This window comes from Rhea pennata, chromosome 10 (genome assembly GCF_028389875.1).
Source record: "Rhea pennata isolate bPtePen1 chromosome 10, bPtePen1.pri, whole genome shotgun sequence".
NCBI classification, from domain to species: Eukaryota; Metazoa; Chordata; class Aves; order Rheiformes; family Rheidae; genus Rhea; species Rhea pennata.
The window spans coordinates 16,648,530-16,673,080 of record NC_084672.1 but is presented as its reverse complement, the minus strand read 5'-3'; the positions used below and the strand labels follow the sequence as shown (position 1 = coordinate 16,673,080).

Sequence of the window (24,551 nt, the reverse complement as noted above, 5' to 3'; positions counted from 1 at the left end):
AGAAACTGGTGTGGAAGAAGTGAATTTGAATGATTTGTCACGGTTCATGGTGGCCCTGTGCAGAATAAATGCAAAATTATCTCCTGGGTACCTATTAACCAAATATCTGTCTGTCAGCATGCCTCGCCTGTATGGTGATGATGCACAGCTAAGGAGTTCCTGGCTGCAAGGGACCCGATGGAGGCTCCAAGTACAGTGACTTGTACTGCTTTTGGGTCACAGCTTCAGCATGTTGCTTGATACTTCCCACAAGGCAGAGTCAAAGGCAGTATTTATGGCACAGCTGAAAGACCCAAGGCAGTCCTATGGCTCTGATGGGGTCATGAGGAGTATGTTGCTTAGCAAGATGCCATGTAAACTTCTTGAGCCAAAAATTTTATTTTATAAGAACCACAAACCATGGCTTAAATGTGGAGCTTACAAGAAAAAGATGAAATAGTCTAAGGGCTTTCAGTGGAGTGCAATGAACTGTAGCAGCTGAAAATAAAGCAATGTTGATAATCTGCCTCACCTGAGTTGTGCAGGGGAAAGAAGCTGTCTTTTCTGAATGGCAGTGCTAAGCAAATATAAAAAGTTCATATCAACAGTTTTGCAGTAGTTCAGGGAACTGGGAACTAAACTCAGCTGGTTTTAGTTCCCAGTTAAAATGTGTTTCTTGGTTCTTGTGGATTTGTATCTTTATAATTTGGACTCAAAGCTCTGAATTTGAATAAGCCCAAAAGTTGAAAGCAATTTACATTCTAAGCATTAAAGTTTAACTTAGTTTCATGTCAAAGCTCTGCAAGCCAAAGTCTTCAGCCACAGTTTAATACCTCAAATTTGTTTCTGCTTTTCTCAAATTGCAAACCTTAGAGAAGTAACAGGTGATTTGGCTTGTTTTACCTGTTCTGAGTTCTCATTGTGGAGCATTGAGTTTGCTTAAGAAGGTAAGAGCTAACTAGCCTTTTGTTTTAAGGTGGAATGCTAACCTGCTTTACTGGTAAGGAATCTGAACAAGTAGGTGACTAACCATGTTTCAAGTTTTACAGCAGAAGAATTTTTGAAGACTTAAAGGGATGATGTACAAGTTGATAGGGATGCAGATGACAGTGAGGAGGGGAACCGACTGTACAATGTGAAATCATACTCTGCACAGATTTGCATCACAGTTATTAAATTTGGGGAGGGATCACTTACTGGGTTTGGGCTTCAATTTTTGAACACTTGCATCTTTCCACTGTACTTGAGTGTTTAAATGGAGCACACTTAAATGAGCTGCCTTCAAAAAGGCAAATACTAATCATTCTTTGGTGGAAAGTCAAGGTTTGGTGGAAAGTCAAGCAGGTGAAAGATTAAAGGGGAAAGAATATAGCATCCTACTGCTTCAGGTCAGAGATTCTTTTAAATAAAGATTGAATAATATATCTGCAGTGGTGTGCAGCAGTTTTTCTTTAAAGCTGATACTTAACCTTCCATTCAATTTCCCTGATAGAAATAGCATGAAACTTATTCAATATTAGCATCATATATATACATTTCAAGGCATAATAGACATTTAAATTTGGTATTTTGCATTTTCTCCAAAGCTGGTGATAGTTTTTGACTTTGTGAAACAGCACGTTATCTGAAGTCTTTTAAATCTACCAGAGTGCATTCAGAGCTAGTTTGGCTGGCACCTCTGCCTAAAACATAATTATGCTGATAAAACATCCGTGAGATTGCATCTAACATGTATCCTGATAGTACCAGTTTCCTATAGCAGACACATGAGGAAAGCTTAATTTTGTAAATTTGTTGTCAGCACATGTGGTAAAAACCTTTCAGCCATAAAGATGGCCAGATGTCTAAATTAGCTTTCAGATAGTTTTCTTGCTCCACTAATGAATTTGAATGCTAAATATTTACAATAAAAATTCCAAGGTATAAAAACAAGTGGGGGGGGGAGGGGAGGGAAATCACCGTCTCTGCTAAAAGTTTGCTTTTGTAGACAAATGTTAACCATCACTTTACTTTTTAGGTGGAATTCTACCCACAGTTCTACTGAAGGCACTGCAGTTGTGGGGATCATATGTATGGTTGTGGCCTACACAGTAATCATAAAACCCCAGCCTCCTACTGGTTACAAAAGGCTATATTAAAATCTTCTGGATCAGACACTCCCCTAGCATAGTTCAGTAATAACCATGGTGTTTCACTAGAGCAAACTCTTCATATTTTCAATGCATTTCCGTACATTCATCCCCTTGGGGGATGTTCGCTTCACTGGTAAGATGCTATGGACTGTTTATCTCTATATACCTAGCCAGGGGGGATGACCTGTATTCACTTTTAGCTTTATTTTGCTGAGTGCCTTATGTGATGATTGAGGGAAATGTTGAAGTTTGGGGGAGCAGTGATACAAGCTTAATACAAGTTAGAGTAAATCCTTTGACATGTGAGATGTGACAGGAAGAAGATATGATAGCTCTAAATCTTAAACAGGCTGTTATTCAGAAAAATGCTCAAATAGCATTCTCTAATATTGGCTGTTATTACAGTATCTTTCTAGTCAATGAAGACAAACATTCCTTTAATGAAAATATTTCAGCTTTTACAGAAGAACACAGCTTACGTGCTATATTTCTTTGCTGTAGAGTTTCGCTCCAAAGCTGCCCTTGCTGCAGAGCTGGACTCACTAATCAAAACTGTTTTAGGAAAATAGTTCAATGGCAAATACAACTTTCTTTGTAAGAACATGTAAGCAGTAGTATAGGTTTCTTGAATGTGCAAGTAGTCTGAATACAGAGAATGAAGGAACCTTCTTCAGTGGACCCTATTGCTTGTGAGCTTTGAAACTAAAGTGAATTTTCTTTGCTCTTTCTAGTAGAAGTTCTCAGCTGGATGCTTAAGGAGGAGGTGGTTGAATGCCTCGCTAGGCTGTAGGCACTCCAGCTCTGACCTGCTTGCCCTGGCATGGTGTAGTTTCCCTTTGTGCATCTTGCCCTGTGTAGCTGAGCCTGTCCCTGCTCTTACCCTGTTTTGCCGAAGAAAGACCTGTTTCCAGGTTTAGGTGTGGTCCTTCAGTACCCACCTTAAGACTTCACATGGTCTGCAGACTTGGGAGTGGTCTGTAAAGCTTTGTGGGTCTGACCTTAGTGTTTGTGCTGCAGGGCAAGGCAGGAGGGAGCTGTGGGACTGGTCAGGGTGCCTGCTTTCCACAGGGACTATTCTGAGCACTGGGAAGCACTGGAGCACCAGAAAGCCCGTGCTCCTAGGCTTTAGTGTTCTGGGGGTGGGGGGGCAACCATTGCCCCCTGCGCCAGAAGCAAACATTTGGCATTTCTACACGTCTGGCCTGAGATGCCCAGTGCAGGAGATTGATCAAGTCTGACATATGCTACTTTTCCTAATATTTTGCTTCCTGCTGCTTTTCAATTAAAAACAACTTTTGGGGAGTTGATGTTAACTTGCAGGGTTTAGCCCTTTGGAAAAATGTGTATAATTTCTGAAGTTGAATGCTCAAAGGGTTTCTTGTATGTATTTATGTAAAAATTAGAGGCATTTGTATTTGTTTACTGAAATAAATACTAAGGCTACATTCTTTAAAAGAGTTAAAACAATATTTAATCAGCATATCAAAGGAAGGCTAACCAATGCATCAGATAAGGGCTATAGCCCCTAATCTCTGAATCTGATTGCTTTGCTTGAATGGCAAGCTTTAAATGCTAATAAAAGGAAACTTGTATAGCGAGCCACACACATCTTTACAAACCTGGTGTGGGCACTTTTCCTGGAGCCTTCACCCGAAAGCATGAAGGTGATAAACAAGAAGCTGCTGCAGTCTCAGAGCCAGTACAGGGCCTGGGCATTTGCTCAGCTGCCTGTGGAGTTGCACCAAACAAAGCAACCTCTGCACCAGAGCCTCCCAGCAGCGAGGCTCCTCCTGGTACCACCACAGGTTCCCTTGCCCCTGCTTCTCCAGGGTGAGGAGCTGCCTGATCACGTGCAAAATGTGCGCTTTGGTGGGGGGAAGGCAACATTCCCACTCCTCTCAGACAAGCTGTGTAATCTTTCCTGGCATCCCCTGTCTCCTGGTTGTGGGCCAGGTGCTGCAGGACAGCAGGTTCTGGGGCTCCTGGGGCCTGCGCTCGCCCTGTGCTGCCTCACCTGTATGGTTGGAAGTCACCTGAGCTCTGCTTACAGACCTCTGACTATGGGGAGCCTTACACAGCTGCTTAATCCAGCATGAAACTGAACTTCTGCTATGAAGTTAGTAGGTATGCTCTGGCAAAATCGCAGATAAACTAAATATTGCGCCCTGAAGTTCTGCAGCCAGGATTTTGAGCTTAAATGCTCTTTATCACAGGGCACCACCCTGGTGCGACCCAGCAGCAGTTATCTTGCACTGCTCTCCTACTCCAGTGTGCTAAGCATGCAGGAAACAGGCCCTTCCCAAGAGCCCTGTACATCAAAGCAAATATCTCAAAAATAATTTGAAAACAGGGAAAACTTCAGAACCCTGATTAATAAATGAGCAGTTGCCTGCGTGTCCTGTTTGGGGCATCCGAGCGATTAAGTGCTGTAGCTCCGAGAGCAGTGTGTTGCAGTGGTAAGGTCTGGAGGTGTCCATGCAAGGACCCTTTTGGGAAGCTGCTGCTGGAAAAGCAAGCTTGGCCACGCTTGTCTGCCGTCTTGCAGCTTTCACGATTTCATCCTGAGCATTTTCCTTAGCCTGAGCTGCTGCAGTCATGGGACTACATGAGGGTCTTCCCTTAAAAAAAAAAAAAAAAAAAAAAAAAAAACTCTTTGACTTGTAAATAAGCAAGCAGAAAAAAACTGCATTATACCTGAAAGCTTCAGAAACCAAAAGGCACAAATAAGGAGCTCCAACCGTGTTTTTAAATGTGTTTTTTAATCCAACTGTGATTCTGGGGGGGGGAGGGGGTGATTTGGTTCATGTGCTTATTATATAAATCAGTCTTTCAGTTTTACCAGAATTGACATCCTTTTACTCAACTAGGTAAAGCAGTTAGCGTAAAAATATTTAACTTGTTATTTTTAGTTGAAAACAGCAATAACGAAAAAATTCCATACCAATTTCTCCAATCTGCCCTAGCTGTTGTATTTTTATTAACTGCTCGTGAACCATCTATGAGATATGAGGGCAAATAAGCCCAAAGAAATTGTAGTTATTTAAGAATTTAGTGAGAACTAAAAAAATATAATTTCATATGTGGAAATATAATAATCCTTATTATTGCTGAAGCATGTTAATATGTCACTCATGTATGTATGCTAAGAATGTAAATAATAAAAACAAAAGTAGGTTTGGGGTGATAGGTGAGTAAATATAGGTATATTCACAGGTAGAGTACTCATAAGTTAACGAAATGGGCATATTGGGACTTGGGGGTATTTATTTTTTAGTTAACTCTAAACAGAAAATCAACTATGTACTGAAGATGTTTCAGTAACTTAGCCAATTTCTTTACAGACTTTGATAGAGTTTAGAAAGTTTTACTCTTTTTTTTATCCTGTCATCCTGTAACTTGCGTATCAGAGTTGGTAGACTGTATTACAAGTGGATATTTGAAGAACTTTGTTCGCTGGGCTGGATAGTACACTGAACCACAGCTGTGTTTTTCAGATCAGAATTAAGTGCCCAGTAACCTTAAGGAAGCTATAAAAAGGTAAAATATAAGATCGAAATGCATAAAAAGGATTTAAAAAAACTCTGAAGTTGTTACAGCGCAGTTACAATTCAGCCTTCTCTAGAACGTAGATTTGACCGGAGCCTTAAAGCCGCAGAGGCGCGGGCAGCGCTGGGCCGCGCGGCGCAGGCCGCTTGGGGTCGGGCGGGCTGCGGGAGCCGCGGTGCGGGAGCCGCGGTGCGCGAGCCGCCCCCGACGAGCAGCTACGCGGCGGCGCCAAAGCGGGCTGGGAGCCGGCGGAGGCGCCCGGGCCGCCGCCGCCTTTTCCCGCGGGCGCAGAGACCCCCTTGCTGTTACGTAGGCGAGTTGTTAAACTTCTCTTGTGTATGCCTTTTAAAAATAGTAGGCTGCAGGTTGAAAACAAGTACAGTAAATTTTGGTTATTCTGATTTCATTAAGCTTTTTCAATGCTTTAACGTTTTCAATGAAAATTACAGATGTGTGTTCTGGTGCAGAATGAGGAGAAAAAGAACCGCAAAGCCTTGGCACTCTGGGAGAAGAGTTACCACCCAGCTTTAATGTCTGTTCCGTTGCTGTGTGTAACTTCTCCTGCAGTGCTTCGTAGAAAAATACTTCAATCTTAACGAAAATCAAGTAAAAGCCTTACTGATAGACACAGTTCTCAATCCATAGACTATTTCCACGTGGTACAGCACCTCAGGTAAGAAATGGACCGCTATTTTACTGGGCAAATGTTTCCTTTGGCAATGTTATTTCAAGAAAATCAGTTCCTGAAAAGTAAATATTGTACGCCAATAGCGTAATGTTGTGGTAGCAAAGTTCTATATTAAATGCAAGGAAAGATGGTTTCAGAATTTTGATGCCTCAGCATCCCCGCTTTTGCCATGCGTCCTCACTGCTGGCGTTACCGCTACAGAGCATGTGGATTTTTAAGTCATGTTTAGGTGAGGTGTAACCAAAACTAAAAACTACAGGTACGTTAGTTCGGAGTATGGTGTTTTTCTGCTTATAATAACGATGTTGACGTTTGGCGCGAGGTACTTTTCAGTCGCTTCAAAGCGTTGGGGCCGTGACTGGGGTCTGAAGCTGCGGCTCGGTCGGTGCAGACTGGTTCGTCGCAGCCGACGGTGCTGGGCCGGGAGGCGCCGCCGCGAGGGGTCCGGCCCGCAGGCAGGCGCCCGTCGCGCCCTGGGCGCGCGCCGCCGCGGCGGTGCCGGCTCCTGGCAGGAAGCTGCGGCCACGGTCTCGAGCGGACCCCCAAGGCTCTCTCTGCACGGAGGAGCGCGGCGCAGCAGCGGGAGCCGGGCCGAGGAGCGCGAGGAGCTGGGCGAATGGCAGGGCCACGGCGGCGGCGGGCGGGAGCGGGCGCGAGAGCCGGGGCTGCGGCCCTCGGCGGGAGGGTCAAGAGCAGGCAGGTGCCGGGGCCCTTAGACGCCCGGCAGAGCGCCCGGCCCTCGGCGGGAGGGTCAAGAGCAGGCAGGTGCCGGGGCCCTTAGACACCCGGCAGAGCGCCCGGCCCTCGGCGGGAGGGTCAAGAGCAGGCAGGTGCCGGGGCCCTTAGACGCCCGGCAGAGCGCCCGGCCCTCGGCGGGAGGGTCAAGAGCAGGCAGGTGCCGGGGCCCTTAGACGCCCGGCAGAGCGCCCGGCCCTCGGCGGGAGGGTCAAGAGCAGGCAGGTGCCGGGGCCCTTAGACGCCCGGCAGAGCGCCCGGCCCTCGGCGGGAGGGTCAAGAGCAGGCAGGTGCCGGGGCCCTTAGACGCCCGGCAGAGCGCCCGGCCCTCGGCGGGAGGGTCAAGAGCAGGCAGGTGCCGGGGCCCTTAGACGCCCGGCAGAGCGCCCGGCCCTCGGCGGGAGGGTCAAGAGCAGGCAGGTGCCGGGGCCCTTAGACACCCGGCAGAGCGCCCGGCCCTCGGCGGGAGGGTCAAGAGCAGGCAGGTGCCGGGGCCCTTAGACGCCCGGCAGAGCGCCCGGCCCTCGGCGGGAGGGTCAAGAGCAGGCAGGTGCCGGGGCCCTTAGACGCCCGGCAGAGCGCCCGGCCCTCGGCGGGAGGGTCAAGAGCAGGCAGGTGCCGGGGCCCTTAGACGCCCGGCAGAGCGCCCGGCCCTCGGCGGGAGGGTCAAGAGCAGGCAGGTGCCGGGGCCCTTAGACGCCCGGCAGAGCGCCCGGCCCTCGGCGGGAGGGTCAAGAGCAGGCAGGTGCCGGGGCCCTTAGACGCCCGGCAGAGCGCCCGGCCCTCGGCGGGAGGGTCAAGAGCAGGCAGGTGCCGGGGCCCTTAGACGCCCGGCAGAGCGCCTGGCGCTCGGCGGGAGGGTCAAGAGCAGGCAGGTGCCGGGGCCCTTAGACACCCGGCAGAGCGCCACCGCCGCAGCAGGGCCCGGGCCGCCGGCGGGCGTCTCCGCAGCGGTTAGCATCCGGCTGTGAGGAAACGCGCGCCTGGCTTTCATCTTCAAACGGGGGGGCGGCAGCGGCCGGGAAGGAGCAGCTTCCAGTCGCACGGGGCGGGAGCGGCAACGGCGCGCGGCGTCGAAATGCTGCCTCTGGCAGTGCCTCTGCGAGCCCCTGGCCACGCAGAGAGCTTCTGAGTCATGTCTGCCTTAGGTTCCTCTCTCTGGAAACCAGATGGTAGTTCCCAGGTGGCTTTTGTTCCTTATTTAGCTTCGGAATGAGCAAGGAAAAATGTTTCTGGTGTGCTGCTGAAGGAAAGTCAGTGGCATCTTGTCTAAATTCACTAACTGAGTTTTCAAACTGCATGTTTCAGCTCAAGCCCGTAATAACATTTTTTGTGACCATGACACATACAGGAACAGTAAGAATAAATTAATCATAGACAATTTGTTTTGTGTTGCTTAAAAAAATACGTATAGGGCTGTTATTCCAGAAGAGGTGGAGGAGACGTTTGGGAGCATTCCAGCTGTAGAAGGTCTTATGATCTTTAGCCTCATTGAGATCCAAGTTGCTGTGTAATGTTTTGGGAAATAGTATATAAACAGTTTCAGAGAACCCTTTTTTAAGGGAATTCTCAAGAGAAGGAACCAGGGTCCATCTTTAATGACTATGAAGAAGGGAAGAGAAGTGCATGTAGACACCCCTGTATTGTACAGATGCTAAAATTAATTCTGGCACTGTCTCTACTAGAAGACTTTTATATGTGGGTCTGCGATGGCAAGTTTCTGTTAAAAATATACAGCATTTTGCAGGATTCTATGCAAGATGTGGGGCTGTGCAAAACCCTCTGAAACCTGTATACTTAATGGAGAAGAGTCTTACACAAAGTGAAAGTTGTTTGTTTTAACTGATTCCTTGCATTTTCTTAACTTGCACAAGAAGTGCGTATAGATGCAAACTGCACATACAATTTACAGATGAAGAGCCGGTGTGAATGGATGCTGCCCAATGAACTGGTTGCCGTGGCATGTATACGCACCAGGCCTATGTCTCTGTGACACAAGGCCTGTCCTCAGTCCTCTGCAGTCACAGGGAATTTTGCTACTTATATCATGGTGAGTGGGTCAAACTTAAAACACCTTACAGAGACTGCTCAGTAAGTCAAGAAAGCCAATTAATGTTCAAGACTAGGTTGAGACACTTTCTGCAACTATACTGAATATTTACAGTATTGTATTTCCTTCAAAGGTTATTTTGTGGAAGAAGGCCATTGTCACCCAAAAAACTGTGGGGTAAGCAAGCATGTGAATTTACAGTTCATTAGCTACTTTTTGATAGCTGTTCATTGTCTGTGTAAATTATATAAAATATTTATGCACATTAGTATGATCTGCTCTTAAGTTCATTTGCATCCTTAGTTTGTTCTATTGCATATCTGTACCTTTTTAAAAAATAACCTTACACAGTTAAACACTGAAGTCACTTCAGTTTTGGTGGTGATGTGCTTTTTTTACCTTGCAAGAGTGTTGGAACCTTTCCTGAAAATGAGCGCAAGGTGCGTACCAGCAGACACCTCGCGGGCGCACGGCTGGCGCTGTGTGTTGAGCGCGCGTTTATGCATTTCCCGTGAGGAAGCAGGCTCCGGTGTCTGCGTCTGCCTGCCGGCTGGCGCGGCAGCAAGCAGGGTGCCGCAGGGCAGGGCCGCGGCATGCCCCGAGCCAGGAACGGCGGGGGCTGCCCGCAGCCAGGCCCCTGGGCAGTCCCTGTGGTCACATCACACCAAATCCGCCCCATCCGAGAGCAGGAAGCGAGATTGTTGCCTTTTCTTTTCCCAGAAATCTTTCTCCCTATTTTATTTCCCTAGATGTAGTTCAAAGGGTATTAGCTGCTAGTAGTTTCTGTTCAGTACATTTTTGATCTTTTTATTTCTTTATTTAAAATGTCTGTCCTGCAGCTAGATGCTCAAAATTATTTCTTTACTATTTCCTCCAATCTTTAAGCTCTGCTTTTTGCCTCCCTTAATGTATTCCTCATGCTTTTTTTCCCTAACCTTATATATACAAGAACTATTTTGAAGCACCATTGTCTACTCTGGCTCCTCAGTTTTGATTACACCAATCTCTGATGAAATTCACATTACAGGTTTTTTAAAGTATTTTCTGCTGAGAGCAGCACACAATTCAATTTTATAGAAGTATGTGAAAGACTCTTGCAAATGGATTGTGAAAGTTGACTATTTGGGTAGATTATATCAATGCAAATTACTTGTGTTTGTTTTTCTTGGACTTTTAAGACGGAAAAAAACAGTACAAGGTATGTACGTATGAGACTGGTGATACAGTGCTGTTGGTAGAAGCGTTGAGGTTGAGTAAAAGGTGTGCAGCATTTTTAGTGTAGTGAGATCTTTGGTTAGAAACATAGCTTTATATCATTTAGCATTGTATTCATAACAGTAATCAGGGTGGAGGGACAAATACATTCAAAACTGCAGGGATTTTTTGCGATAGTAGGAAAGCTGTGTCGTACCTGAACCCGGGGAAAGACAAGGTCGTGGTTGGCATTGCCTGACGCTGCCGTTGCCCTGGAGGCCGAGAGTCGCCCCGCTCCCGGGGGAATGCATTTTTCCTACTGGGAAAGCCACCAGGAACTCATGATGGCAATTCGTCCCTTTGTGGAAACCTGGAGGATTTTTATGATTTATAAGTTTTTGTAGTTTAGAGGGAGAAAGAAAGAAGGCACTTTCTCAGGAACTGACTGTGCAGTCTCTTCTTATCCCTTGTTTTTAGTGCTTTAATTTTAGACAGACTATTTTTAAGCATCTTAAAATACAAAAATATTTGCTTTTTTCTGTTTTAAAGAATCTCCTGTTGTGACACAGCATGACTCAATCTTTTTATAGCCACATCAAATACTTGTTGCTTAGGATACAAACAATTAATAAGGGCAAAAAGGAGGACCCAGTGTTGCGGTTTTAACACAAGGTGGATGAAGGGCAGCAGCAAGAGTTCTGTAACTAAAGAAAACTCTCGTCAACCTCTGATCGCTCATTCCGAAGAAAACAGTAATTTGCTTTAACGATATCCTACTATAAAAAGTATAGAAAGCATATAGAAAGTGTTTAGTACATAGGAAGTGTCGGGAATCTCCAGTACTGCATTAGCAGTAAGTGATTAAATCCACTCTGTTCTGGTGCTTCGTGCTGTCACCGCGTGTCTTCGGCAAAACGTCCATAGCTGTGGTATTAACGGGGTATTAATGGTCTGAAGCTGCTCGCAAGGGGGTGTTGAGGGCGATTTGCCGAGTGGCGGAAGAGGGACGTCTTCAGGCTCTGCGGAGCTTTTGCGGCGCTGGCGCTGAAGGTAGCGAGAGGCTGGCGGCAGGCGGCGGGTTTGCTCAGCCGCTGCGCGGGCAGGTACGGCGCCGAGCCGGACCGTGCCGCCGGCTCCAGCACTGTTCTTGTCAGAGCGCAAAGCTGATGTGATTTGGAGCCTGAATGAGCACGTGAGTGAACGGTAAAAGCTGACAGCAGGGCAGCACGCGCCTTTAGCTGCTGCCGGCCGGGCAGCGCGGCCCCGGGCCGGCCCTGCTGCCCGCAGAGCCCGCCGCGCGCCGGCGTGTCGAACACGGCTGTTTCCGCTTCCTGGCTCTTCTCCAGGCCGAGCTTCTGAGGGCTTTTTGCTGGCTGTTGATGTGTTTATGGTTGTTGTATTTCTCTAATCTGCCGGGCTCATCTTTTTTCGACTGCTCGGGCTTTGCTGTGCGCTGACACAAAGGCTTGTGTTTGGTTGGTTATGGTGCAGTTAGGTCACATCTGCCCCCTCAGAAGGCCTCGGAGGAGAAGACTCCAGGCAGGAGACACGGGGGCCGGGGCAGGCGGCGGCTGGGGGCACTGGCGGCAGAGCCCCTCGTCAACCCAGCGCCAGCGCGTTGCCGGCACCTCCCTGCGAAGCAGCTGCTGGTGGAGGTGGGCACCAGGGAGCTGCTCGCAGTGAAGTGTCTCTGCATTAACCTTCTGCGTTTTTATGCGGATGGGAGAGAGCTCTAGCTAAACCACATGCCAGCCTCACGAGACGTGCAGGAGAAACAGAGCGCTCAGGTGTGTCTGTGCCAGCTGAGGGGGGTCACCGTTGACACGTTGCAGTCCCTACCCGCTGCCAGCTCAGTGTCCTTCACTTGCCCTGGTATTTTTACAACAGAATAGACAAACCTGTTTAGGCATTTCACAATGGAATCTCAATTTTTTGTAGTGAAGACACTGATAAATCTAACTTCTGTGAAAATTTAGGCTAATGAAGTAGCTAATGTTGGTACAACCTGTACTTAAAAATGCTTCTACTAGCTTGCTGCCATCAGCAGGGACAGTAAGGATGAAATCCATGCTGAGCATCAAGGCTCAAAGGAAGATTAAAATCTGAAATGTACTTTGTTTGACTCCTCTTTGCAAAGTTAAAATAATCTTACAAGAAATACTGTGTCCTGCAAGTACACCAGAGGAGGAGAGTCAGAGAGGAAGAATTTCACTTTTGACCACATAAGATCAGTATCTGTCTTTGAGCCAGAGTTAATATTTCAGGCAGCCTCTGAACAGCACTGAAACTTTATGAATCACTGCTCCAATTACTACCTATAATAGTCTTTATTGTTATTAGAACCTGCTTGCTTGGTTGTCTTGATTTATTGGTAGCTGCTTTGGAGAACACAATACACGGCTGACTTTCTGGTGCGATGAGATGCAGAGTTTTCCTGCTTGCTATCACACTGCTTAGAGTTTTCTGTGCCATTAGCAGATCCTTTTCCATCCCCTTTCTGTGCATCTTCATTTGTAATGCAACAACATCAGTCCTTAGGATTCATATGTGAAGTTCTTTTCCTTTTCTATGAAATTCTTGTTTTACTTGATTAGTTACGGTTTGCCTAGTCCATGCAGCTTTTTGCAAACCTGATTTAGTGTGCCACATGAAGCTGTCGTTTAGAAGCCCATACTGTACATACATATCACAGTATTTGTTTCCTCTTCTAAAAATAATCTGTAAAGGCTTTCACTTACTATAATTCTGTGGGAGAGACATTTAATGCACATTTCTATTACTTTTTGAAGTTTTGAAAATGGAATGAAAGCACTACAATTTTAAAATCTTTATCCTTGCCCTTCAGTAAATATGCAGCACTGGAGAAGTCTGGAGAGCTGCAGTTTTGATTGCTGTGACTTGGATTTTGTTTAGTTGATTTATTACAGGAAGATGTTTTGCGTTTCAGAAGCGTATAGAAATAGTTAAATGGTAGTGCCAGCCGGAAGTGGTTGAAGTTGAGGGAGCCAGGTTGGAGTCTGTAGTTGTCATCTGTGCCTGGCAGCGCGGGAGCTTGGGGGTGGGTCGTCCCGTGGAAACCCTGTTCCTGGCTGCGTGCCCAGGCCACGGACGTGCCGGCCCCTGCGCAGGAGGGGGCCCGGCCACGCCGCCGGCCGACTGGCGCTCGGTTCCTGCGAGAAGTGGAGGTGTGAATGCAACTACTGTCAAAGTTGGTCACTCCCAACATTTGGACTTGTGTGTCGATCTTCAGGAGAAGTCTGGCAGTCATCTCCTGTCGATGATTTGCTACTTCTCCTTACGTTTACATGTAGGGCCGTGCTTCAAGGAAAATAAGTAGTCCCGAACTACTGGCAGAATCTGCCATTTAAAATGTGACACACTATTAATGTGAACTACTTAGTGCCAGCGCTCTCAACTGGGTAACTTTCCTGCCTGTTCAGGCTGTTGCCTTTTTCTGCCTGTCTCCGCTGCCTTTGCCGGTCAAGTTTGGCCCCGCGTGAGACGGAAGTACTCGGATCTGGTTGCGGATGAGCCCGTGAGCGTGGGGAGGGCTCTTGGGGCAAGGCGAGCCCCCCCGACAGGTCACCCTGCTGCCAAGCCTGCCATCACCTTGCCTCTGCGTGTTTCCCGGCCTCTCGTGGCTTTGTGATCTTAATCCTCTCCTCATGGAATTTAGTGGGTCTGATGACATTGCTTTCAATGGAAGCTTGAGGGTTTTCCCACTGTCTTGTTTCTTAGACTTTTCCTTTAGCTTATCCAATTACCTGATGCTCAACCACGTTCTGTACAGCGTTGTGATGACTGTCATCCTCTGTTTATCTTGATACTGTATCTCGTGGTCCATGCGGCCAGTCCCTTTTTCCAAGTATAATATCTGTAATAGCTGATGGATACACTGAGGGAAGTTAAGCTTTTCTGTTGGACTTCTGTTTTCTCAAATAACCTGACCTTCAGCTGATCTTTCAGTCACATGTCTTGCAACAATTTCCCCAAATTAATTGGTTCCTTCGTTTTCTCAGTGCTTACAGATCATTGCTTCCATTGTGCAAATAGCAAATTGGCAAGTCTCATGCAAACTAAATTAATTTTAAGATTATTATTATTATTATTTTAAATAAGTTAACGTAACGTTGTACATGTTCAAGAGAATTGCTAAGTTCGTATACTTTTAAATATGTTTACTTTTAAAATTTTAAAGTGCAGAATTACAACTGTTCTGCATAGTTAGCAGTGGCAGAGCTGAACTGGCAGAGACACACACAAAGTAGGAGTCCCTTGCTGTCTGCAGTAAGCAAATGTTCTTAGCACAAATAATTCAACTTGAGATAAAAATCCAGTTGGTCCTTGTTTTTTATGTCAGTTAGTTTGTTCAGTTGAGAGGAAGCCACAGTACAGGCCTGACTCCATGTGCTCATATGCATTAAATCTATGTCTTCATTAGTTTTTGATTTCCCCCCCCCTCCATAATGGTTGCAGCAAAGTTCGTGGAAAAGAAACTTAACTCTGAGGCTGTGATGAGTACTTTTAGCCAGCACTACCTAAAATAACAGGCTTATGTTCTCTGGACCATGGTTGTTGCTCCCACTCCTATACCTTGCATTGGTACAAGTGCTTGACATTTTACATGAGGAGAGTAGTCAGTAGAAGCATTTTGTATTAGCACAGTTGCATAGGTAGTAGGTCGTTTGCTAATATGGAAGTGCTGTGTGCACAAAGATTGCACCTCTAAATCACTGAATCCAACTTCTTGACTGTAGCCATACTATTCCCATTATAAAATTTTATAATTTGCAGTGTGTAATTGTACATTATCTTACTCTGCAAAATACTTTCAAATAACTTGCTTTTATTCTGATGAATATTGCTTTGTCCCACAGAATGCATGAGATGATTTTACCATATCTCTGAAGTTGTGATGTTAAAAAATGGAGGGGAGTACATCAAATTGCCATTCTGTTGCTCACATCTTCCTTATGTGCTTTACAGCATGTATGATAATGTGCCTATGTAAAAAGTATTAATTTCAGCATTACTAATTTCAATATGATGCAAACAAAATTTGTCAAAAAAAAGCAAAAGGACAGAACTGATTTTTCTGCCAGGCTGCAGAGGATAGGTTTGGGATCCAATAGTGGATTTACAGCTTAGTTATTTGCATTGATCTGGAGTGGATTTTGATCAGTTTATGAATGTATCCACAGAATGTAGTTATTGTTCAAATCAGCTGGAGAAAAGAGATTTTGGTTTCAGCTGATATAACTTGAAATGTCACAAGTTTTCAGAAGCATCCTGAAATAGTAGTCTCTGAGTGTGGGGAGCAAATGTCTATTTAGATGTCAGTTAAGTGCAGTTAGTAACAGATCAGAAGGGACTGTTAAGACACACAGCCTGACAGGCTATGTAACATAATCTGCAGAATGCACTGAATAATTTCTGCTTCAGGCCCACAGCTTCCACTTGAGCAAGAGCAGGTGTCCAGGTTTAACTTAAGGACTGCAAAGGCTGGAGAGTCTACCATATCCCTATTTAATAGTTCAGATGATTAATTATCCTCACCATAATAATTGCACTGTAATGTAGTTTTTGTGTCCTTAGCTTCCAATAACTCTCTCTCAGTTGGAATAATAGGATTTTTCTGCTAGAAATGCAGAAATGGAAATGCCTGCCATCTGAAAGCCCTTCTGTGTATAGACTTTTACCAAATCACATCAAACTACCTTGTGATCTTTGAGGGCAGTGCGATGTTTTGCGTAACAGTTGAGAGGTGGGAAAGCTGGCGTCATTTATGTATGCTTTTACATATGCCTGGATCAAGCAATAGAATTCAATGTGAGGAGAGTATTTGGGAAGTTGGAATTTGAGCAAATGGTTTGCAGTTATTTAATGCTTATGAGAAACGTAGTGACCTTTTTGTTATTTATTGTACTTTCCTACAGGGCAGCAAAGGACACTACAGATACCACTGGCAGAGCCACAATGTCAAGCAGAGTGGAGTGGACGATATGGTCCTTCTCTCCAAAATCACAGAGGACTCTATAGTGGAGAACCTGAAGAAACGATACATGGATGACTATATTTTCGTATCCTTTATGGTCTTGTTTCTCCTGGGGCCCTTGTGGGCATGCTGTATGTGTTCTATATAAGTAGGTTACTAAAGATCCTCAGCTTTTTATGTGAAAGTTCATCTGAGATTACACAAAATGTTTTGTAATCTGAGCTAATGTGAGTATTGAAATTAAGGTCTGAAAAATTCTTTTAAGGTATTCTTTCTGATACTTAGTACTGCTCCTGTCGTTGTTGCAGATGGACTTAGAGCTCCATATATTGACATACTCACATGAGCCCTGAGGTTAGATCAGTGAGACTACTTCCATATTCAAGAATTAGTAAATTTAAGCTTTATATATATTTCATGATGATCATATTATTTTCTGTACCTCCTAGATTTTGATATTTTCAAAATAGTGTTTCTTCTGTGACATAACACTGTTTTACAACTTGGTCTGGAATTGTTAATACCATGAGTGATGGACTGATGGAAACAGGGGAATATCTGTAAAACTGCAGTATCTGGGCTTGAATTTTTTTTACTATGATTAATGCAAATATGAAAGATTAAAATACCTGAACACATAACCCAACAGGAAAAACAGATGGTAGCAGCAAAAGTTTACTTTTCTTTTGGAAATGTATCTAAGAACTTCCTTGAAATAAAACGCTAGTCGTTATTTCATTTCTAGCTTTCACAGTATAAAATGAGCTGCAGTGACAAATTTGGTAGACTAGTCAGCATAGTTATCTACTAGATGGTGATTCTGTTTCTTCTTCTGCTTTAGCCTGGTCTTTGTGCTTCCTTGGAGAATCTGGAGAATAGTTTCCTTGAAGGTGTTGTCGTCATCCCCCCCCGAAAAAAAGAGAGAAATTTAACATCTCCTGGCTATTTCCCTATGTTCAGACAGAAAGAGCTAAATAACGACTCAACTCAGTCAGGACTGAGAGAGAAGTAGCATTGCAGTTGCACCAGTGTATCCATCCTAGACTGTATAAGCTTTTCACATGCGTGTGCTTGCCTCTTTGTGTATCCTGCATTCAGGAAAACAGCACCACTAACAACTTTGCCTTATAGAAATGTAACAAAGTTAGGCATGATTTATCAAACTGGTAGCATAGGGGCAGAAGAAAATCGTGTACTTTCTGTAGTAACACAGACATGCTTGTCCCTTTGAAACAGTTCATGCCCCTTTGAACAGTTTGTGCTCATTAAAGTGTTTTATTTTTTTTTCCTTCCTTATAAAATGTGGAAGCTTTACATAAGAGATGGTCTTTCTACCAAAGCAGGATTAAATGCATTTTCCAAAGGGTTACATGAGGTATCAGATTCTGTTTTTAAAGCATTATAATTCCTTTGTGTGGGGAAAAAGAAGAATCCTTTGCAGTTCTTTGCAGGCTTGTCATTCTCCATGGGAGATCATCTCTTGAATATTTCAATTGTTCATGTGTCCACCCATGAATGAGCGTTTCTCTGTGCCACTTTGCATAGAGAGTAACAGATCTTCCCAGAAAATGCTGACATTGTTTACCAACAGAAAACTGTCACTTTAGATGTTTATACTGACACAATGAATGCTTGATTTATTATACTGGGGCCCCAAATGTTGTTAGTCTTTTTTGAATTAAATTAAAAAATGTATTAAGAAAGCATTGCAGATTAACAATACAGAAATTATGTTTACTGATTTATAGTTCTTCTCTGACTAATGTGATACTATTGTGCTGTGGCACCATAACACATAGTCTTATGTAAAATATATGTTAGTTTCTCCACTTCCGTATGGAAAGCTTAGATAGTAAGTTTGGCTGTGAACAAATCTAGATCATTAGATGTACAGTATTTTGGACTCACTTCATGGGTGCACTGCTACCCATCGATGAACCAGTCCTGCCTCTAAAACAGTCTCAGCTGCTTCATACATGTATGTAGCAACTCTTAATTCCAAAGGTTTCTAATGTATTTGTGTATGATACTTACGTACATACATACATACATATGTGTATAAATATGTATGATATATGCGGAGGAATTCTCTCTTCTGTCAGTAAGCTTAAGCCACCATCTAGAAAAGAAAAGTGCAGACTCTTAAAGAGGTGTATAAATATATTACAGCTTAGGAAAGGAGCTAAAGTGATTCTGTAAAGGGAATTTCAAGCTACTGAAAACAATCTAAACTGGATTTTAGCTAGATTGGCAGATTCACTCTGTCAGTGCTAGACTGTTTAAACTGCCTGCTGTAGCTGTCCATTTTGTGATCTGCTGGAAATCACCTCCACCAAAGCAGGGAGACTAAAGTGAAACCTGTGGTTACTTCTCCAATAGCCCCATTGCAATTCAGTGTATGAGCAAAGGTGGGTTTGTGTTAAGGCTGCTGGATTGTGAACTGGCGTGGCAAAAATGCAGGCGCGGGTCTGCCTCTGCTGTCGTTGCTGTGAGAAATGGCACGAAAGCCCACGGACGGAGAGCAGCGCTGGGTCTCAGCCTACCACAGCTGTGCTCAGGAGAGCTTCTCTGGGAAAATGAGAATGTTCAAATGTTCAAAACGTTGCAAAAGAGCTTTGTGGGACCTGAAGGTAGCCTGAAACTCAGAGTGTTGTCTTGCAGGACAGCCTGCAGAATAAGACATACTCCTCTCTAGGGACAATTAATAAAATAACTGCTCATACCAGCTCCCCCTCTAGTACACGCAGCTGAGTAATCATGCAATTTAGCTCCGTGCTGGCTCTTTCCAGCTGTCTGTGCATGCTCAGCACTGTCTCTGTGTGATAAAATCTGTCACTGTAGCTCATTCTGTGAGGGTCAAAACAACTTTTTCCAACACTGATAAAATGACCCTTACAAACGGGTGAAACAGTTCAAATATACGATTTCCTTTTTCTATTTTTATTAAAATTATGTCAGATTTGGGCTGCCAGTACATGTTTTTAAACTTAGCTTGTCCTAAGAAGATGAATATTATGAACATTATAAAAGTATTCAATTGTTTGATCTGTTTATATTCTTGCAAGCCTAGTGATTTCATTTTTATTTATTGTTTCAAGCCACAGTTATTTAATACCACTTTGAAGCTGTGTTGTTTTGTATAATGTATAAAAAGGTTATACAGCAATCACTAATAATAAGATTTAGTGAAATTATAGTTACTGAAACAATCTGCTCACCTTAACTGCTTTTGAATACAGACATACATTGGCTCAGTATTAATCTCTGTGAACCCTTTCAAGCAGATGCCGTACTTTGGGGAAAAGGAAATTGAAATGTACCAGGGAGCTGTAAGTAAAACAATCTGTAATGTACCGCAGTGTTTGGGGGCCTGTAAACATGGTCTGCGTGCTCGAACTCTCGGAAGAGTTTGTTTGTGCCCAGCAGCTTTGCAGGTACTAGCCTGCGAGAGCTTGGCCGGTATCTGTCACCATCTAGGGCATCTTGGAGTTTTAATTAGTATTCAAGAAAATTCTTGTACTGATTAACTCCAATCCGTATCAGTTTTCTCCCCTTGACAGGCTTGTCCTTCTGCCAGGGCAGTTTTTAAGCTAGTGAATCCTTGAAGTATTGTGTGTAATAAAAAATGGCCATTAGTAGACGTGGAGACTATGGCTTGAGATCTCTAGAAGTAGACAAAAAGGAGATGCTAAGATAAGGTGCAAGTTTTGAAAATGCAACTTGAAGAGTGGGTCAGTTTAAGGACATTAGAGTCTTAATTCAGCTTTGTGCTCTGCTCGAGTCGGGCGTGTGCGCAGACGAAAGATCAGGGAAGCTGCTGGGTTTGAGTGGGCTCAGTGGATGAACCAAGGCTGTACAGCACCAGGCTCTGTGCCGTGGTGTGGCTAGTTATTGTTAGCATATGACCACAGGTAGAATAGACTTAAATTATATGAGCTTCTCTTGGAGAAGTAATGTATTTCAAGTACAGCCCATTTTTAGAACAGAGTGTTTACAATAGTCAAGGAGAAAATTACGGATGAGTGAAAAATCAGTGACAAAACCAGAGACTTTGGTTTCTTTTTATTAAACAAACAAACAAAAAATTGCTGAGAAAATTCAGTGCAAAGTTGGGAAGCAGAATTGTTTTTCCAGGAAAATAATTCTTCCAATCTAAATAAAGATTTTTATGGCTCTTTCTGCTTCATTTAATGCTGTGTTGAAAATATCTGTTTTATTTCCCTGCCTAGGCACAATATGAAAACCCGCCACATATTTATGCTCTTGCAGACAACATGTACAGAAACATGATTATTGACAGAGAAAATCAGTGTGTCATTATTAGGTAAGAAAAAGCCCGGTGAAAGAAATGGTCTTTTGTCCTGTTCTTATGTTTTTTTAACTTGAAGAAATGGAATTTTAAAAAATTATATTAATAAAAATCTGCTAAGTCTATGATCACTAAATAATTTGGGTTTTTCTAGGATATTTAACTACTGACCCTACCTTTTGTTCTGTGTGTTCAGAGAGAAGTCTCTTTTTCCCATAACAAGCTTCATGCCAAATTCTGAAATTGCATAGCTTGAATGACAACATGAGAGGTGGGTTTACAACTATAACGACTATAGATACTGTTAAATCCAACACTCTCACATTGGTGGCATTTAACATAATCTGGTTTTAATTCTGTTTTTTTTTTCTGTTAAAAATAAAAGTACATTTGTTCCTTTTAGGAAATTTGTTTGCATTCAGTCAGAGACCAAAGAGGAGAGATGCTAGCAAATTAATTTTATCCTCACAATTATTCCATTTTAACCGTTAGACTGAGGAAATTCATTGTAGGTATGTGAGAACTGTTGATTATGCATGTGTGAAGGTCAGCCAGGTGTTAGTTAACAGTTTGCTCCCCAGAGGCGCGCGCCTGCCAGAGCCTCGCTGTCCCTGTCCCTGGCTGCAGCGCGGGGCCCCGTGACACACAACGCCCAACGCTTGTACCCTACCTCCCTCTTCCTGAGTCCTTCCCTAGGCTTGGCCTTCTTTTGAGAAAATTCTGATGCCTGGTGCCGTGCTGGAGTTCTAGTTCTGTTGGTCAAATTCAGACATGTTAAGAATGGGCATAAAATCGGCATTTATTTTACTTTTTGAGCCAAATTACATCCTAGAACTGTGACGTTTCACATGGAGCTAAATTTATCCTGAAAATATTTCAGGTGTGGACTATGATAATAAGCACAATTTTTGCTCCATTGTTAATGCCCCAAAATGCAATGAATGCAGAGGGTCAGATTTTCAGAGAACTGAGATGCAGACTTTATCTTTCTTAGTAGCTACAGGTTTAAGTTGTTGCAAGAATGGCGCTTAAGCAATGCGTGGTGTGGTGCGCTCTTTGGTGAGCCTGCCCGGTGTCCGTGCATGGTGAATTCTCTCTGATGTACGCACGGCCCCTTCAAAATCTTCCTGTGTCATGCTTGCGTTACTTAAAATATACTGCAAAACTGAGGAAAGAAAAATCATGTTTTCCAGGAACATTTTACGCAAAGTGTTCCTTCTACATGTTTGTTTGGCCTAAGGTTATTCTTATGACAAAACCCAGCAAAGCTGGGGACTAGATTTACAGATGATGGTATTTGATTTTGGGACACTGAAGAATGATTGTTATGGAATTGTGTAATTCAGCCATTCGTAAAATTGATTTTAATTTCATTTGATATTTTAATCCTTTTGATCACATTTCTTTTAAATTGGTTAGATACCTCTCTCGTTTTTCTGATTTTCATGTCATCACAATTTCTAATGACTAGAGCTGGCTTGAAAGAGAAGTTTCTTGAATTTGGATGTTTTATTTCCTCTTATATTTCATTTTATTCAATGGATTTATACCAGAAAGCATTGAGATCCCTGGCAGACTGGAAGCTCCCAAGATCCTGCAGCTCTTGAGTGAACTGGGTGTTTTAGCTAGCTATGTGTCCACTACCACATCCATTTTGCTTCGTAGCTGCTGAGGACTTTCCAGTCTCTGCCCCTGAAATGGTGGTTCTTAAAAAACTGAGGTATAGTTCTGTCTGCCTGTCTTGGGTCCCACAAAAGTCTGCTGAACCTACGTGGTTTCAAATGAACCTTTGCATTTCAGTGAACCAGAATTTTCCCATGAAAATTTGTCTCGTGGGATGTTTTGTTTCCTCTTATATTACATTTTATTCCATGGAGTTTAACCAGAGGGTGACGATGACAGTATGGTTATTATGAGATGCAGTTTTGCTTCTCTTGTTTACAAGTCTGAATTTGGAGTAACTTCACCAAAACTCCCAATTGGAACAGAAGAAACAGAGCAAGTTAGTACAGAAACAGGCCCAGGTTTTATCTTCCCATCAGGATGGCAATGAAATTATTTTTTAAGGACCTGCAAAACGAGAAAGGAGGAAATCATCTGTAAACGGGACTGAGGGACTGTCAGCTCTAAAAGGCTGTGCTTGGCTTGCGGGGCATGAGGAACCCAGGGAACAGGGAGAGCAGGACCCTGGAGCAAGGGTCGGTGCTCGCCTCAGCGAGACCATCGTCGGGTCCCCCCTCGGAGCTGTGCAGCAGATGCTTTCAGATCCTAGAGACAGGCTCAGATTTCCAGGCAGGCGGAGGAAGAGCCCGACTGTGTGTGTGTGTGTGAGGGTCGCACAGGCTTCTGCCGGCATGTTTAATCCCAGGATCCCCAATAATGCAGTTAGACACTGACTGGAAAAGTTCATCCTATTCGAAGAGCCAGAGCATTAACTAGGAAAGCAGATCCAAAAGCAAATACAGTTTTCTGAGAGGCTTAATAGATAGTAACCATATACAATCTTCTTATATGATAATACTAATTAAAGAAGAAAAACCTCACCAAACAAGCTTCCCAGGGCCAGACAGGCCTATTTTGTTAGTGGAGTAATTGCAGCATTTGCGTGTATGTGTTAAGAAAATTATATATACACAGGTGTAATTGCAGCTGAGGAGCTGGGAGCCAGCTGGAAGGGCCGCACGGCGTGCAAGCAGCATGCTCCCGGGCCCCTGCCGGCCCCCGCAGCGCCCTGCGCGCGGCCCGGGTGCAGAGGCAGCTCGCTCCCGGGAAGCCGCTTGCCCGTCAGCGGCAGCTCCGTTCCCCGTTGCATTATGTTTTATTGCGGCACGGCGCGCTGCTGTAGCTCCTCCTGGCCGCTGCAGGAGGCTGTGTGCAGTTGGCCCTCCCCGGCAGAGCTGGCCCTTCCGGACCGGCCGTGATGACACGTCCCACCCCGACGTTAACCCGGAGGGCTGGCTGCTGCGGCTTGCAGCTCCTCCTGCGCTATTACTGTCCTCTAATGAGGACAGTGGCGCTTACTGTTAGTACTTTGCTGCTGTGCAGCAATAAATGTCTTTCTTTTCAGATTGTTCTTGAAGTCTTCCGTTTCCATAAAGTTGAGGATTTTATTTTCCCTTTCTTTTTGTGATTCCATGAGATGTTGCAGTGGCTTTAAAGCAGTTTTTCAGTCCATCTTCTAGTTTTTAATTTTACTTAACGTCCCACCTCCCTGGGCAATCTTTGGTACAGTAAAGCTATATGTGATGGCTGCATACCTGAAAAGACAACTCAGTGTCTTAAATCTGACAAATGCATGTTAACAGAAAGATCTCATGCCTCTTTTTTTTTAAAGGAACTCATGTCTTTCTTAAACTGATCAAGCTCAAAATTTAATATGAAATTTCTAGCCAGCTTCTATATCACAACTTCCCAGAAGCCCCAGATGACTGACTTTTCTAAAACTTCTCTAGTACAGAATCCAGCTGGAGGGGTGCTGAACTTTACTAAGGAAGTGGTATGAATATAAATCTAACACAGTCAGAAGAGTTGGGCAAAAATTCAGTTGCAGGGGGGAAAAATATCCCAATGAAGCTGATGTGAACATAATTAAAGAAAGCAAATTTTATATGTAAACAAACTGACAAGCTTATCCAAGCACAGTAGAATGTTTTACATATACAGTGTTCTTTACTTGCAGATCCAAGTATTCCTAATAAATATTTAGTAGTAAAATTTCCGTGTTCTCCTGATGATGTAGATAAGTGTTACTTGTATTGTCCTATAGCCAGGAGACTAAATTAAATGTCACTCAGCAAATTAATTTTAGGGAGAAGAATGGGGCTCTGTTTGGATGTTGCTTCTCTAATCACTGGATTATATTTCCCCTGGGAAGGAAGGAGCTAAAAATTTTCCCTCTGCATTTGTAGTTTTATTCTGATTTC

The 24,551-nt window shown here is 44.0% G+C and overlaps 1 protein-coding gene across 5 annotated transcripts in view; it reads left to right on the top strand.

The window, feature by feature from the left end:
• MYO1E (myosin IE) overlaps nucleotides 1-24,551 on the top strand; it is a 94,973-nt gene that overhangs the window by 18,636 nt on the left and 51,786 nt on the right. For all 5 annotated transcript variants that reach the window (XR_009959504.1, XR_009959505.1, XM_062584154.1 and 2 more), the window contains exons 2-4: nucleotides 16,261-16,404; nucleotides 19,559-19,648; nucleotides 20,549-20,643. Coding sequence is in view for 3 of the 5 variants with exons in the window: in XM_062584154.1 (XP_062440138.1) it covers nucleotides 16,261-16,404; nucleotides 19,559-19,648; nucleotides 20,549-20,643 (329 nt within the window). In the remaining 2 variants the exon portion in view is untranslated. The remainder of the gene's footprint in view (nucleotides 1-16,260; nucleotides 16,405-19,558; nucleotides 19,649-20,548; nucleotides 20,644-24,551) is intronic.